Source organism: Oncorhynchus masou, chromosome 31 (genome assembly GCF_036934945.1).
Source record: "Oncorhynchus masou masou isolate Uvic2021 chromosome 31, UVic_Omas_1.1, whole genome shotgun sequence".
NCBI classification, from domain to species: Eukaryota; Metazoa; Chordata; class Actinopteri; order Salmoniformes; family Salmonidae; genus Oncorhynchus; species Oncorhynchus masou.
The window spans coordinates 88,763,449-88,778,606 of record NC_088242.1 but is presented as its reverse complement, the minus strand read 5'-3'; the positions used below and the strand labels follow the sequence as shown (position 1 = coordinate 88,778,606).

Below are 15,158 nucleotides of genomic sequence, written 5' to 3'. Positions count from 1 at the left end.
GGGTTGGGTTTGCTCTCACAGACAGTGGGCAACCCCGACCGCACGCACAAACACACGCACAGTTACAGTACTATAGTGACAAATGCGAAGAGACCAATGTGTTTGTGGAATGACGCTATGCAAGTCCAATTTGTGTGGCTAAAGAAATCAAATCAAGTCAAATTGTATTGGTCACATACACATATTTAACATGTGTTATTGGTCACATACACATGTTTAACAGATGTTATTGCAGGTGTAGTGAAATGCTTGTGTTCCTAGCTCCAACGGTGCAGTAATATTTAACAATACACAACAATACACACAAATGTAACAAACAAGTTGTAATACATAAATATTAGAACGAGCCATGTTAGAGTGGCATTGACCAAAATACAGTAGAATATAATACTGTAGATACAGTGGGGAGAACAAGTATTTGATACACTGCCAATTTTGCAGGTTTTCCTACTTACAAAGCATGTAAAGGTCTGTAATTTTTTATCATAGGTACACTTCAACTGTGAGAGACGGAATCTAAAACAAAATCTAAAACAGAAAATCACATTGTATGATTTTTAAGTAACTATTTTGCATTTTATTGCATTACATCAGAAAAGCAGAACTTAATATTTGGTACAGAAACCTTTGTTTGCAATTACAGAGATCATATGTTTCCTGTAGATCTTGACCAGGTTTGCACACACTGCAGCAGGGATTTTGGCCCACTCCTCCATACAGACCTTCTCCAGATCCTTCACGTTTCGGGGCTGTCGCTGGGCAATACAGACTTTCAGCTCCCTCCAAATATTTTCTATTGGGTTCAGGTCTGGAGACTGGTTAGGCCACTCCAGGACCTTGAGATGCTTCTTACGAGGCCACTCCTTAGTTGCCCTGGCTGTGTGTTTCGGGTCGTTGTCATGCTGGAAGACCCAGCCACGACCCATCTTCAATGCTCTTACTGAGAGTAGGGGGTTGTTGGCCAAGATCTCGCGACACATGGCCCCATCCATCCTCTCCTCAATACGGTGCAGTCGTCCTGTCCCCTTTGCTGAAAAGCATCCCCAAATAATGATGTTTCCACCTCCATGCTTCACGGTTGGGATGGTGTTCTTGGGGTTGTACTCATCCTTCTTCTTCCTCCAAACATGGCGAGTGGAGTTTAGACCAAAAAGCTCTATTTTTGTCTCATGACCTTCTCCCATTCTTCCTCTGGATCATCCAGATGGTCATTGGCAAACTTCAGATGGGCCTGGACATGCGCTGGCTTGAGCAGGGGGACCTTGCGTGCGCTGCAGGATTTTAATCCATTACGGCGTAGTGTGTTACTAATGATTTTCTTTGAGACTGTGGTCCCAGGTCTCTTCAGGTAATTGACCAGGTCCTGCCGTGTAGTTCTGGGCTGATCCCTCACCTTCCTCATGATCATTGATGCCCCACGAGGTGAGATCTTGCATGGAGCCCCAGACCGAGGTTGATTGACTGTCATCTTGAACTTCTTCCATTTTCTAATAATTGCGCCAACAGTTGTTGCCTTCTCACCAAGCTGCTTGCCTATTGTCCTGTAGCCTTTCCCAGCCTTGTGCAGGTCTACAATTGTATCCCTGATGTTCTTACACAGCTCTCTGGTCTTGGCCATTGTGGAGAGGTTGGAGTCTGTTTGATTGAGTGTGTGGACAGGTGTCTTTTATACAGGTAACGAGTTCAAACAGGTGCAGTTAATACAGGTAATGAGTGGAGAACAGGAGGGCTCTTAAAGAAAAACTAACAGGTCTGTGAGAGACGGAATTCTTACTGGTTGGTAGGTGATCAAATGTCATGCAATAAAATGCAAATTAATTACTTAGAAATCATACAATGTGATTTTCTGGATTTTTGTTTTAGATTCCGTCTCTCACAGTTGAAGTGTACCTATGATAAAAAAGTACAGACCTCTACATGCTTTGTAAGTAGGAAAACCTGCAAAATTATCAAATACTTGTTCTCCCCACTGTACATATGAAATGAGTAAAACAGTATTTAAACATTATTCAATTTAACCCATCCATTTTGGCTCATCTGAAAGTTAGACTGCTTGTGAGACACTTCCTCCAGTCCCTTACGGCCTCTCACCTTCCTCTCTCTCTCTCTCTCTCTCTCTCTCTCTGTAGATGGCCAGTCAGAGAGTCCCAACCAGCAGAGTGAGTCTGATATCAAGGAGCAGCCTGAGAACGGTAAGAGTCTAATGACTGTACTGTACAACTACTGTAGCATACTAGTAAATTCATTGAACAAGAGAATCAGTTACCTCTGTCTCAACCTAATATCACATGAGTTTACAAAACATTATGAACACATGCTCTTTCCATGACAGACCGACCAGGTGAATCCAGGTGAAAACTATGAGCCCTTATTGATGTCACCTGTTAAATGCTCTCCCGTCAGTGTAGATGAAGGTGAGGAGACAGGTTAAAGAAGGATTTTTAAGCCTTGAGACAATTGAAATATGGATTCTGTATTGGTGCTATTCAGAGGGTGAATGGCCAAGACAAAAGTGCCTTTGAACGGGGTATGGTAGTAGGTGCACCGGTATGAGTGTGTCAAGAACTGCAATGCTGCTGAGTTTTTCATGCTCAACAGTTTCTCGTGTGTATCAAGAATGTTCCACCACCCAAAGGACATCCAGCCAACTTGACACAACTGTGGGAATCATTGGAGTCAACATGGGCCAGCATCCCTGTGGAACGCTTTCAACGCCTTGTGGAGTCCACACCCCGATGAATTGAGGCTGTCCTGACGACAAAATGGGGTGCAACTCAATATTAAGAAGGTGTTCCTAATTAGAGGTCGACAGAGATGGCCGCCTCGCTTCGCGTTCCTAGGAAACTATGCAGTTTTTTGTTTTTTTATGTGTTATTTCTTACATTAGTACCCCAGGTCATCTTAGGTTTCATTACATACAGTCGAGAAGAACTACTGTATATAAGATCAGCGTCAACTCACCATCAGTACGACCAAGAATATGTTTTTCGCGATGCGGATCCTGTGTTCTGCCTTACAAACAGGACAACGGAATGGATCGCATGCAGCGACCCAAAAAAACGACTCCGAAAAAGAGGGAAACGAGGCGGTCTTCTGGTCAGACTCCGGAGACGGGCACACTGTGCACCACTCCCTAGCATTCTTCTTGCCAATGTCCAGTCTCTTGACAACAAGGTTGATGAAATCCGAGCAAGGGTAGCATTCCAGAGGGACATCAGAGACTGTAACGTTCTGTGCTTCACGGAAACATGGCTCACTGGAGAGACGCTATCCGAAGCAGTGCAGCCAACGGGTTTCTCCACGCATCGCGCCGACAGAAACAAACACCTTTCTGGTAAGAAGAGGGGTGGGGGCGTATGCCTTATGGCTAACGAGACATGGTGCGATGAAAGAAACATACAGGAACTCAAATCCTTCTGTTCACCTGATTTAGAATTCTTCACAATCAAATGTAGACCGCATTATCTACCAAGAGAATTCTCATCGATTATAATCACAGCCGTATATATCCCCCCCCCCAAGCAGACACATCGATGGCTCTGAACGAACTTTATTTAACTCTTTGCAAACTGGAAACCATTTATCCGGAGGCTGCATTCATTGTTGCTGGGGATTTTAACAAGGCTAATCTGAAAACAAGACTCCCTAAATTTTATCAGCATATCGATTGCGCAACCAGGGGTGGAAAAACCTTGGATCACTGTTACTCTAACTTCCGCGACGCATATAAGGCCCTGCCCCGCCCCCCTTTCGGAGAAGCTGACCACGACTCCATTTTGCGATTACCTGCCTACAGACAAAAACTAAAACAAGAAGCTCCCACGCTGAGGTCTGTCCAAGCTGACTCCACACTCCAAGACTGCTTCCATCACGTGGACTGGGACATGTTTCGTATTGCGTCAGATAACAACATTGACGAATACGCTGATTCGGTGTGCGAGTTCATTAGAACGTGCGTTGAAGATGTCGTTCCCATAGCAACGATTAAAACATTCCCTAACCAGAAACCGTGGATTGATGGCAGCATTTGCGTGAAACTGAAAGCGTAAACCACTGCTTTTAATCAGGGCAAGGTGTCTGGTAACATGACCGAGTACAAACAGTGGAGCTATTCCCTCCGCAAGGCTATCATACAAGCTAAGCGTCAGTACAGAGACAAAGTAGAATCTCAATTCAACGGCTCAGACACAAGAGGCATGTGGCAGGGTCTACAGTCAATCACGGACTACAGGAAGAAATCCAGCCCAGTCACGGACCAGGATGTCTTGCTCCCAGGCAGACTAAATAACTTTTTTGCCCACTTTGAGGACAATACAGTGCCACTGACACGGCCTGCAACGGAAACATGCGGTCTCTCCTTCACTGCAGCCGAGGTGAGTAAAACATTTAAACGTGTTAACCCTCGTAAGGCTGCAGGCCCAGACGGCATCCCCAGCCGCGCCCTCAGAGCATGCGCAGACCAGCTGGCTGGTGTGTTTACGGACATATTCAATCAATCCCTATACCAGTCTGCTGTTCCCACATGCTTCAAGAGGGCCACCATTGTTCCTGTTCCCAAGAAAGCTAAGGTAACTGAGCTAAATGACTACCGCCCCGTAGCACTCACTTCCGTCATCATGAAGTGCTTTGAGAGACTAGTCAAGGACCATATCACCTCCACCCTACCTGACACCCTAGACCCACTCCAATTTGCTTACCGCCCAAATAGGTCCACAGACGATGCAATCTCAACCACACTGCACACTGCCCTAACCCATCTGGACAAGAGGAATACCTATGTGAGAATGCTGTTCATCGACTACAGCTCGGCATTCAACACCATAGTACCCTCCAAGCTCGTCATCAAGCTCGAGACCCTGGGTCTCAACCCCACCCTGTGCAACTGGGTACTGGACTTCCTGACGGGCCGCCCCCAGGTGGTGAGGGTAGGTAACAACATCTCCTCCCCACTGATCCTCAATACTGGGGCCCCACAAGGGTGCGTTCTGAGCCCTCTCCTGTACTCCCTGTTCACCCATGACTGCGTGGCCACGCACGCCTCCAACTCAATCATCAAGTTTGCGGACGACACAACAGTGGTAGGCTTGATTACCAACAATGACGAGACGGCCTACAGGGAGGAGGTGAGGGCCCTTGGAGTGTGGTGTCAGGAAAATAACCTCACACTCAACATCAACAAAACTAAGGAGATGATTGTGGACTTCAGGAAACAGCAGAGGGAACACCCCCCTATCCACATCGATGGAACAGTAGTGGAGAGAGTAGCAAGTTTTAAGTTCCTCGGCATACACATCACAGACAAACTGAATTGGTCCACTCACACAGACAGCATCGTGAAGAAGGCGCAGCAGCGCCTCTTCAAACTCAGGAGGCTGAAGAAATTCGGCTTGTCACCAAAAGCACTCACAAACTTCTACAGATGCACAATCGAGAGCATCCTGGCGGGCTGTATCACCGCCTGGTACGGCAACTGCTCCGCCCTCAACCGTAAGGTTCTCCAGAGGGTAGTGAGGTCTGCACAACGCATCACCGGGGGCAAACTACCTGCCCTCCAGGACACCTACACCACACGATGTTACAGGAAGGCCATAAAGATTATCAAGGACATCAACCACCCGAGCCACTGCCTGTTCACCCCGCTATCATCCAGAAGGCGAGGTCAGTACAGGTGCATCAAAGCTGGGACCGAGAGACTGAAAAACAGCTTCTATCAGGCACCACTAACATTGAGTGGCTGTTGCCAACACACTGACACTGACTCAACTCCAGCCACTTTAATAATGGGAATTGATTGGAAATGATGTAAATATATCACTAGCCACTTTAAACAATGCTACCTTATATAATGTTACTTATCCTACATTATTCATCTCATATGCATACATATATACTGTACTCTATATCATCGACTGCATCCTTATGTAATACATGTATCACTAGCCACTTTAACTATGCCACTTTGTTTACATACTCATCTCATATGTATATACTGTACTCGATACCATCTACTGTATCTTGCCTATGCTGCTCTGTACCATCACTCATTCATATATCCTTATGTACATATTCTTTATCCCCTTACACTGTGTATAAGACAGTAGTTTAGGAATTGTTAGTTAGATTACTTGTTGTTTATTACTGCATTGTCGGAACTAGAAGCACAAGCATTTCGCTACACTCGCATTAACATCTGCTAACCATGTGTATGTGACAAATAAAATTTGATTTGATTTGACCTCTAATTATGATTTTTAAACGCCGATACCGATACCAATTATTGGAGGACAAAAAAAGCCGATACCGATTAATCGGCCGATTTAAAAAAAATTTATTTGTAGTAATTTGTAGACAATTACAACAATACTGAATGAACACTTATTTTAACTTAATATAGTACATCAATAAAATAAATGACGCAAGAGAACTGACACAATTTCACCTGGTTAATATTGCCTGCTAACCTGGATTTCTTTTAGCGAAATATGCAGGTTTAAAAATATATATTTCTGTGTATTGATTTTAAGAAAGGCATTGGTGTTTATGGTTAGGTACATGTTGGAGCAACGACAGTCCTTTTTCGTGAATGCGCACTGCGATTATATGCAACGCAGGACATGCTAGATAAACTAGTAATATCATCAACCATGTGTAGTTATAACTAGTGATTATGATTGATTAAGTTTAATGCTAGCTAGCAATTTACCTTGGCTTCTTACTGCATTCGCGTAACAGGAGGGCTCCTCGTAAGGCAGGTGGTCAGAGCGTTGGACTAGTTAACTGTAAGGTTGCAAGATTGGATCCCTCAAACTGACAAGGTAAAAATCTGTTGTTCTGCCCCTGAACAAGGCAGTTAACCCACCGTTCCTAGGCCGTCATTGAAATTAAGAATGTGTTCTTAACTGACTTGCCTAATTAAATAAAGTTTAAATAAAGGTGTAAAAATCGGCCATTCCGATTAATCGGTCGACCTTTATTCCTGCATTCAGTGTATAGCACACGTTGTCACCAGTCACCTCAACCTAATCTGTAGTTCACCAGTCACCTCAACCTAATCTGTAGTTTACTAGTCACCTCAACCTAATCTGTAGTTCACTAGTCACCTCAACCTAATCTGTAGTTCACTAGTCACCCCAACCTAATCTGTAGTTTACTAGTCACCTCAATCTAATCTGTAGTTTACCGGTCACCTCAACCTAATCTGTAGTTCACCAGTCACCTCAACCTAATCTGTAGTTCACCAGTCACCTCAACCTAATCTGTAGTTTACCGGTCACCTCAACCTAATCTGTAGTTCACCAGTCACCTCAACCTAATCTGTAGTTCACCAGTCACCTCAACCTAATCTGTAGTTTACCTATCACCTCAACCTAATCTGTAGTTCACTAGTCACCTCAACCTAATCTGTAGTTTACTGGTCACCTCAACCTAATCTGTAGTTCACCAGTCACCTCAACCTAATCTGTAGTTTACCGGTCACCTCAACCTAATCTGTAGTTTACCCATCACCTCAACCTAATCTGTAGTTCACTAGTCACCTCAGCCTAATCTGTAGTTCACCAATCACCTCAACCTAATCTGTAGTTCACCAGTCACCTCAACCTAATCTGTAGTTTACCCATCACCTCAAACTAATCTGTAGTTCACCAATCACCTCAACCTAATCTGTAGTTTACCTGTCACCTCAACCTAAGACTACACACACCTCACACAACCCCTCTAGAATACACACCTGATCACACAGACACGTCACCTGAACACACGACTTGTGAATCCCAAATGGACCCTTATCCCCTGGCCTCTAACCACTACATTCTGTTCTAGATATAAAGGGTTAAGGTATGGTTGATAGCTATGTTGACAATTATATCCCACACAGAATACATCCTTGAAACTACAGTTGAATGGCCTGATATACAATTCTCAGTGTGTTCCTTTGTCTGTCTGTCTGTCTGTCTGTCTGTCTGTCTGTCTGTCTGTCTGTCTGTCTGTCTGTCTGTCTGTCTGTCTGTCTGTCTGTCTGTCTGCATGCTCTCCCTCAGCATGAGCAGAGTGACTGTGTTGCCACACACACACACACACACACACACACACACACACACACACACACACACACACACACACACACACACACACACACACACACACACACACACACACACACACACACACACACACACACACACACACACACACACCCACACACACACATACACACACACACACACACACACACAGACACGTCCTGTGTAACCTGCATTTGACCCTGGTGGTTAGAATAGAGAGACGGCTCCTCAACACAGACTCCTCCCGTTCTCCTCTCCCTTCTCCCCTCCTCCCCCTCTTCTCTCACTTCCTCTCCCCTCCTCCCACTCTCCTCTCACCTCATCCCCTTCTCCCCCCTCCCCCCTCCTCCCCTCTCCTCTCACCTCCTCTCCCCTCCTCCCCCTCCTCCCCCTCTTCTCTCACTTCCTCTCCCCTCCTCCCACTCTCCTCTCACCTCATCCCTTTCCCCCCCTCCCCCTCCCCTCTCCTCTCCCTCCCCTCCTCCCCCTCTCACCTCCTCCCACTCCTCCCCCTCTTCTCTCACTTCCCTCTCTCCTCTCCCCTCCTCTCACAGAGTGAGAGGAACACACACTGAGAGAGAGAGAGGAGCACGCACTGAGAGAGAGAGGAACACACACTGAGAGAGAGAGGAACACACACTGAGAGAGAGAGGAACACACTCTGAGAGAGAGAGGAACACACACTGAGGGAGAGAGGAACACACACTGAAAAGAGAGAGGAACACACTCTGAGAGAGAGAGAAACACACACTGAGAGAGAGAGAAACACACACTGGGAGAGAGAGAAACACACACTGAGAAGAGAGAGGAACACACACTGAGAGAGAGAGAAACACACACTGAGAAGAGAGAGGAACACACACTGAGAGAGAGAGAAACACACACTGAGAGAGAGAGGAACACACACTGAGAGAGAGAGGAACACACACTGAGAGAGAGAGAAACACACACTGAGAGAGAGAGGAACACACACTGAGAGAGAGAGGATGTACACACTGAGAGAGAGAGGAACACACTCTGAGAGAGAGAGGAACACACACTGGGAGAGAGAGAAACACACACTGAGAAGAGAGAGGAACACACACTGAGAGAGAGAAACACACACTGAGAGAGAGAGGAACACACACTGAGAGAGAGAGGAACACACACTGAGAGAGAGAGAAACACACACTGAGAGAGAGAGGAACACACACTGAGAGAGAGAGGATGTACACACTGAGAGAGAGAGGAACACACTCTGAGAGAGAGAGAACACACACTGAAAAGAGAGAGGAACACACACTGAGAGAGAGGATGTACACACTGAGAGAGAGAGGAACACACTCTGAGAGAGAGAGGAACACACACTGAAAAGAGAGAGGAACACACACTGAGAGAGAGAGGATGTACACACTGAGAGAGAGAGGAACACACTCTGAGAGAGAGAGGAACACACACTGAAAAGAGAGGGGACACACACTGAGAGAGAGAGGATGTACACACTGAGAGAGAGAGAACACACTCTGAGAGAGAGAGGAACACACACTGAAAAGAGAGAACACACACTGAGGGAGAGAGGATGTACACACTGAGAGAGAGAGAACACACTCTGAGAGAGAGAGGAACACACACTGAAAAGAGAGGGACACACACTGAGAGAGAGAGGATGTACACACTGAGAGAGAGAGGAACACACTCTGAGAGAGAGAGGAACACACTCTGAGAGAGAGAGGAACACACACTGAGAGAGAGAGGAACACACTGAGAGAGAGAGGAACACACACTGAAAAGAGAGAGGATGTACACACTGAAAAGAGAGAGGGACACACACTGAAAAGAGAGAGGGACACACACTGAGAGAGAGAGGAACACACACTGAGAGAGAGAGGAACACACACTGAGAGAGAGAGAAACACACACTGAGAGAGAGAGGAACACACACTGAGAGAGAGAGGATGTACACACTGAGAGAGAGAGGAACACACTCTGAGAGAGAGAGGAACACACACTGAGAGAGAGAGGAACACACACTGAAAAGAGAGAGGAACACACACTGAGAGAGAGAGGATGTACACACTGAGAGAGAGAGGAACACACTCTGAGAGAGAGAGGAACACACACTGAAAAGAGAGAGGGACACACACTGAGAGAGAGAGGAACACACACTGAGAGAGAGAGGAACACACACTGAGAGAGAGAGGATGTACACACTGAGAGAGAGAGGAACACACTCTGAGAGAGAGAGAACACACACTGAAAAGAGAGAGGGACACACACTGAGAGAGAGAGGATGTACACACTGAGAGAGAGAGGAACACACTCTGAGAGAGAGAGGAACACACTCTGAGAGAGAGAGAACACACACTGAGAGAGAGAGGAACACACACTGAGAGAGAGAGAACACACACTGAAAAGAGAGAGGATGTACACACTGAGAGAGAGAGGACACACACTGAGAGAGAGAGGAACACACACTGAGAGAGAGAGTAACACACACTGAGAGAGAGAGAGTAACACACACTGAGAAGAGAGGAACACACACTGAGAGAGAGAGAACACACACTGAGGGAGAGAGGATGTACACACTGAAAAGAGAGAGGGACACACACTGAGAGGGAGAGTAACACACACTGAGAAGAGAGAGGAACACACACTGAGAGAGAGAGGAACACACACTGAGGGAGAGAGGATGTACACACTGAGAGAGAGAGGAACACACTCTGAGAGAGAGAGGAACACACACTGAGAAGAGAGAGGGACACACACTGAGGGAGAGAGGATGTACACACTGAGAGAGAGAGGAACACACACTGAGAGAGAGAGAAACACACACTGAGAGAGAGAGGAACACACACTGAGAGAGAGAGGATGTACACACTGAGAGAGAGAGGAACACACTCTGAGAGAGAGAGGAACACACACTGAAAAGAGAGAGGGACACACACTGAGAGAGAGAGGATGTACACACTGAGAGAGAGAGGAACACACTCTGAGAGAGAGAGGAACACACTCTGAGAGAGAGAGGAACACACACTGAGAGAGAGAGGAACACACACTGAGAGAGAGAGGAACACACACTGAAAAGAGAGAGGATGTACACACTGAGAGAGAGAGGAACACACACTGAGAGAGAGAGGAACACACACTGAGAGAGAGAGTAACACACACTGAGAGAGAGAGTAACACACACTGAGAAGAGAGAGGAACACACACTGAGAGAGAGAGGAACACACACTGAGGGAGAGAGGATGTACACACTGAAAAGAGAGAGGGACACACACTGAGAGGGAGAGTAACACACACTGAGAAGAGAGAGGAACACACACTGAGAGAGAGAGGAACACACACTGAGGGAGAGAGGATGTACACACTGAGAGAGAGAGGAACACACTCTGAGAGAGAGAGGAACACACACTGAGAAGAGAGAGGGACACACACTGAGGGAGAGAGGATGTACACACTGAAAAGAGAGAGGGACACACACTGAGAGAGAGAGGATGTACACACTGAGAGAGAGAGGAACACACTCTGAGAGAGAGAGGAACACACTCTGAGAGAGAGAGGAACACACACTGAGAGAGAGAGGAACACACACTGAGAGAGAGAGGAACACACACTGAAAAGAGAGAGGATGTACACACTGAGAGAGAGAGGAACACACACTGAGAGAGAGAGGAACACACACTGAGAGAGAGAGTAACACACACTGAGAGAGAGAGTAACACACACTGAGAAGAGAGAGGAACACACACTGAGAGAGAGAGGAACACACACTGAGGGAGAGAGGATGTACACACTGAAAAGAGAGAGGGACACACACTGAGAGGGAGAGTAACACACACTGAGAAGAGAGAGGAACACACACTGAGAGAGAGAGGAACACACACTGAGGGAGAGAGGATGTACACACTGAGAGAGAGAGGAACACACTCTGAGAGAGAGAGGAACACACACTGAGAAGAGAGAGGGACACACACTGAGGGAGAGAGGATGTACACACTGAGAGAGAGAGGAACACACTCTGAGAGAGAGAGGAACACACACTGGGAAGAGAGAGGAACACACACTGAGAGAGAGAGGAACACACACTGAGAGAGAGAGGAACACACTCTGAGAGAGAGAGGAACACACACTGAGGGAGAGAGGATGTACACACTGAGAGAGAGAGGAACACACACTGAGAGAGAGAGGAACACACACTGAGAGAGAGAGGATGTACACACTGAGAGAGAGAGGAACACACACTGAGAGAGAGAGGAACACACTCTGAGAGAGAGAGGAACACACACTGAGGGAGAGAGGATGTACACACTGAGAGAGAGAGGAACACACACTGAGAGAGAGAGGAACACACACTGAGAGAGAGAGGATGTACACACTGAGAGAGAGAGGAACACACACTGAGAGAGAGAGGAACACACACTGAGAGAGAGAGGATGTACACACTGAGAGAGAGAGGAACACACACTGAGAGAGAGAGGAACACACACTGAGAGAGAGAGGGACACACACTGAGAGAGAGAGGAACACACACTGAGGGAGAGAGAGGAACACACACTGAGAGAGAGAGGGACACACTCTGAGAGAGAGAGGAACACACACTGGGAAGAGAGAGGAACACACACTGAGAGAGAGGAACACACACTCAGAGAGTGAGAAACACACACTGAGAAAATAACACACACTGAGAGAGAGAAACACACACTGATTGAGAGAGAGGGAGAGAGAGAGAGAGAGGGGGGGAGAGAGAGAGAGAGTGAGAGAGAGAGAGGAACATACACACACAGAGGAACACTAAGAGAGAGAGAGAGAGAGAGAGAGAGAGAGAGAGAGAGAGAGAGAGAGAGAAACTTCTGTATGTGTAATGTTTACTTGTTGTTGTTTATTTCACTTTTGTATATTATCTACCTCACTTGCTTTGGCAATGTTAACACATGTTTCCCATGCCAATAAAGCCCCTTGAATTGAATTGAATTGAGAGAGAGAGACAGAAACACACTGACAGAGCAAGGGGCACACACACTGAGAGAGAGAGAGAGAGAGAGAGGGGGGGGAGAAAAGGTAGCGATTCCCAAACCTTCCGTAACAAAGCCATCACCTACAGCGGGATGAACCTGGAGAAGAGTCCCCAAAGCAAGCTGGTCCTAGGGCTCTGTTCACAAACACAAACACACCCTACAGAGCCCCAGGACAGCAGCACAATTAGACCCAACCAAATCATGAGAAAACAAAAAGATAATTACTTGACACATTGGAAAGAATTAACAAAAAAACAGAGCAAACTAGAATGCTAAACAGAGAGTACACAGCGGCGGAATACCTGACCACTGTGACTGACCCAAAATTAAGGAAAGCTTTGACTATGTACAGACTCAGTGAGCATAGCCCTGCTATTGAGAAAGGCCGCCGTAGGCAGACATGGCTCTCATGAGAAGACAGGCTATGTGCTCACTGCCTACAAAATGAGGTGGAAACTGAGCTGCACTTCCTAACCTCCTGCCCAATGTATGACCATATTAGAGAGACATATTTCCTTCAGATTACACAGATCCACAAATAATTCGAAAACATATCCAATTTTGATAAACTCCCATATCTACTGGGTGAAATTCCACAGTGTGCCATCACAGCAGCAAGATTTGTGACCTGTTGTCACGAGAAAAGGGCAACCAGTGAAGAACACACACCATTGTAAATACAACCCATATTTATGCTTATTTATTTTATCTTGTGTCCTTAAACCACTTGTACATTGTTAAAACACTGTATATATATAATATGACATTTGTAATGTCTTTATTGTTTTGAAACTTCTGTATGTGTAATGTTTACTGTTAATTTGTATTGTTTATTCCACTTTATATATTCACTTTATCTATTATCTACCTCACTTGCTTTGGCAATGTTAACACATGTTTCCCATGCCAATAAAGCCCTTGAATTGAATTGAATTGAATTGAGAGAGAGAGAGAGAGAGAGAGAGAGAGAGAGAGAGAGATGAACACACATAGAGAGAAGTACACCGAGAGGGAGAGAGAGAGAGAGAGAGAGAGAGAGAGAGAGAGAGAGAGAGATGAACACACACAGAGAGAAGTACACCTAGAGAGAGAGAGAGAGAGAGAGAGAGAGAGAGAGAGAGAGAGAGGAACGCACAGAGTGAGAGGAACGCACAGAGTGAGAGGAACACACACAGGGTGAGTAGAACACACAGAGTGAGAGGAACACACAGAGTGAGAGGAACACACAGAGTGAGAGGAACACACTGAGAGAGAGAGGAACACACACACTCTCTCAGTGGACACAGCTGGGAGTGATTATCCTTGTTGAGCTATAGAAGCCCTACTCCCTGCCCCTCCTCTTCCAGCCTCCCTATATGAAACACTCACTCATGGAAACACAGTCGTTGAACCCAGGCTGCTGAATGCATATAGGATGCCTTTCCTATGGGGCCTCCTCTTCCAGCCTCCCTATATGGGGGCTTTGTGGCTGGGGGGCTTTGGGCTGGGAGGCTTTGGGACTGGGAGGCTTTGGGACTGGGAGGCTTTGGGGCTGGGAGGCTTTGGGGGTGGAGAGCTTTGGGGCAGGGAGGCTATGGGGCTGGGAGGCTTTGGGGGTGGAGGGCTTTGGGGGTGGAGGGCTTTGGGGCTGGGAGACTTTGGGGCTGAGAGGCTTTGGGGCTGGGAGGGCTTTGGGGCTGGGAAGCTTTGGGGCTGGGAGGCTTGGGGTTGGGAGGCTTTGGGGCTGGGGAGCTTTGGAACTGGAGGGCTTTATGGGTGGAGGGCTATGGGGGTGGAGGGCTGTGGGACTGGAGGGCTATGGGACTGGAGGACTATGGGACTGGAGGGCTATGGGACTAGAGGGCGATGGAGGTGGAGGGCTTTGGGACTGGAGTGCAATTGGGGCGGCAGTGTAGCCTAGTGGTTAGAGCGTTGGACTAGTAACCGAAAGGTTGCAAGTTCAAATCCCCGAGCTGAGAAGGTACAAAATCTGTCGTTCTGCCCCTGAACAGGCAGTTAACCCACTGTTCCTAGGCCGTCATTGAAAATAAGAATTTGTTCTTAAAATAAAGGTAAAATAAAAATAAAATAAAAAATGGGACTGGAGGGCTTTGGGACT

General features: G+C 46.7%; 1 protein-coding gene across 1 annotated transcript in view; it reads left to right on the top strand.

Annotated features, from left to right (window-relative positions):
- LOC135525043 (nuclear factor 1 A-type-like) overlaps positions 1–15,158 on the top strand; it is a 311,631-nt gene that overhangs the window by 211,727 nt on the left and 84,746 nt on the right. Inside the window, exon 3 of the mRNA XM_064952810.1 lies at positions 2,130–2,192. Within this exon, the coding sequence (XP_064808882.1) occupies positions 2,130–2,192 (63 nt within the window). The remainder of the gene's footprint in view (positions 1–2,129; positions 2,193–15,158) is intronic.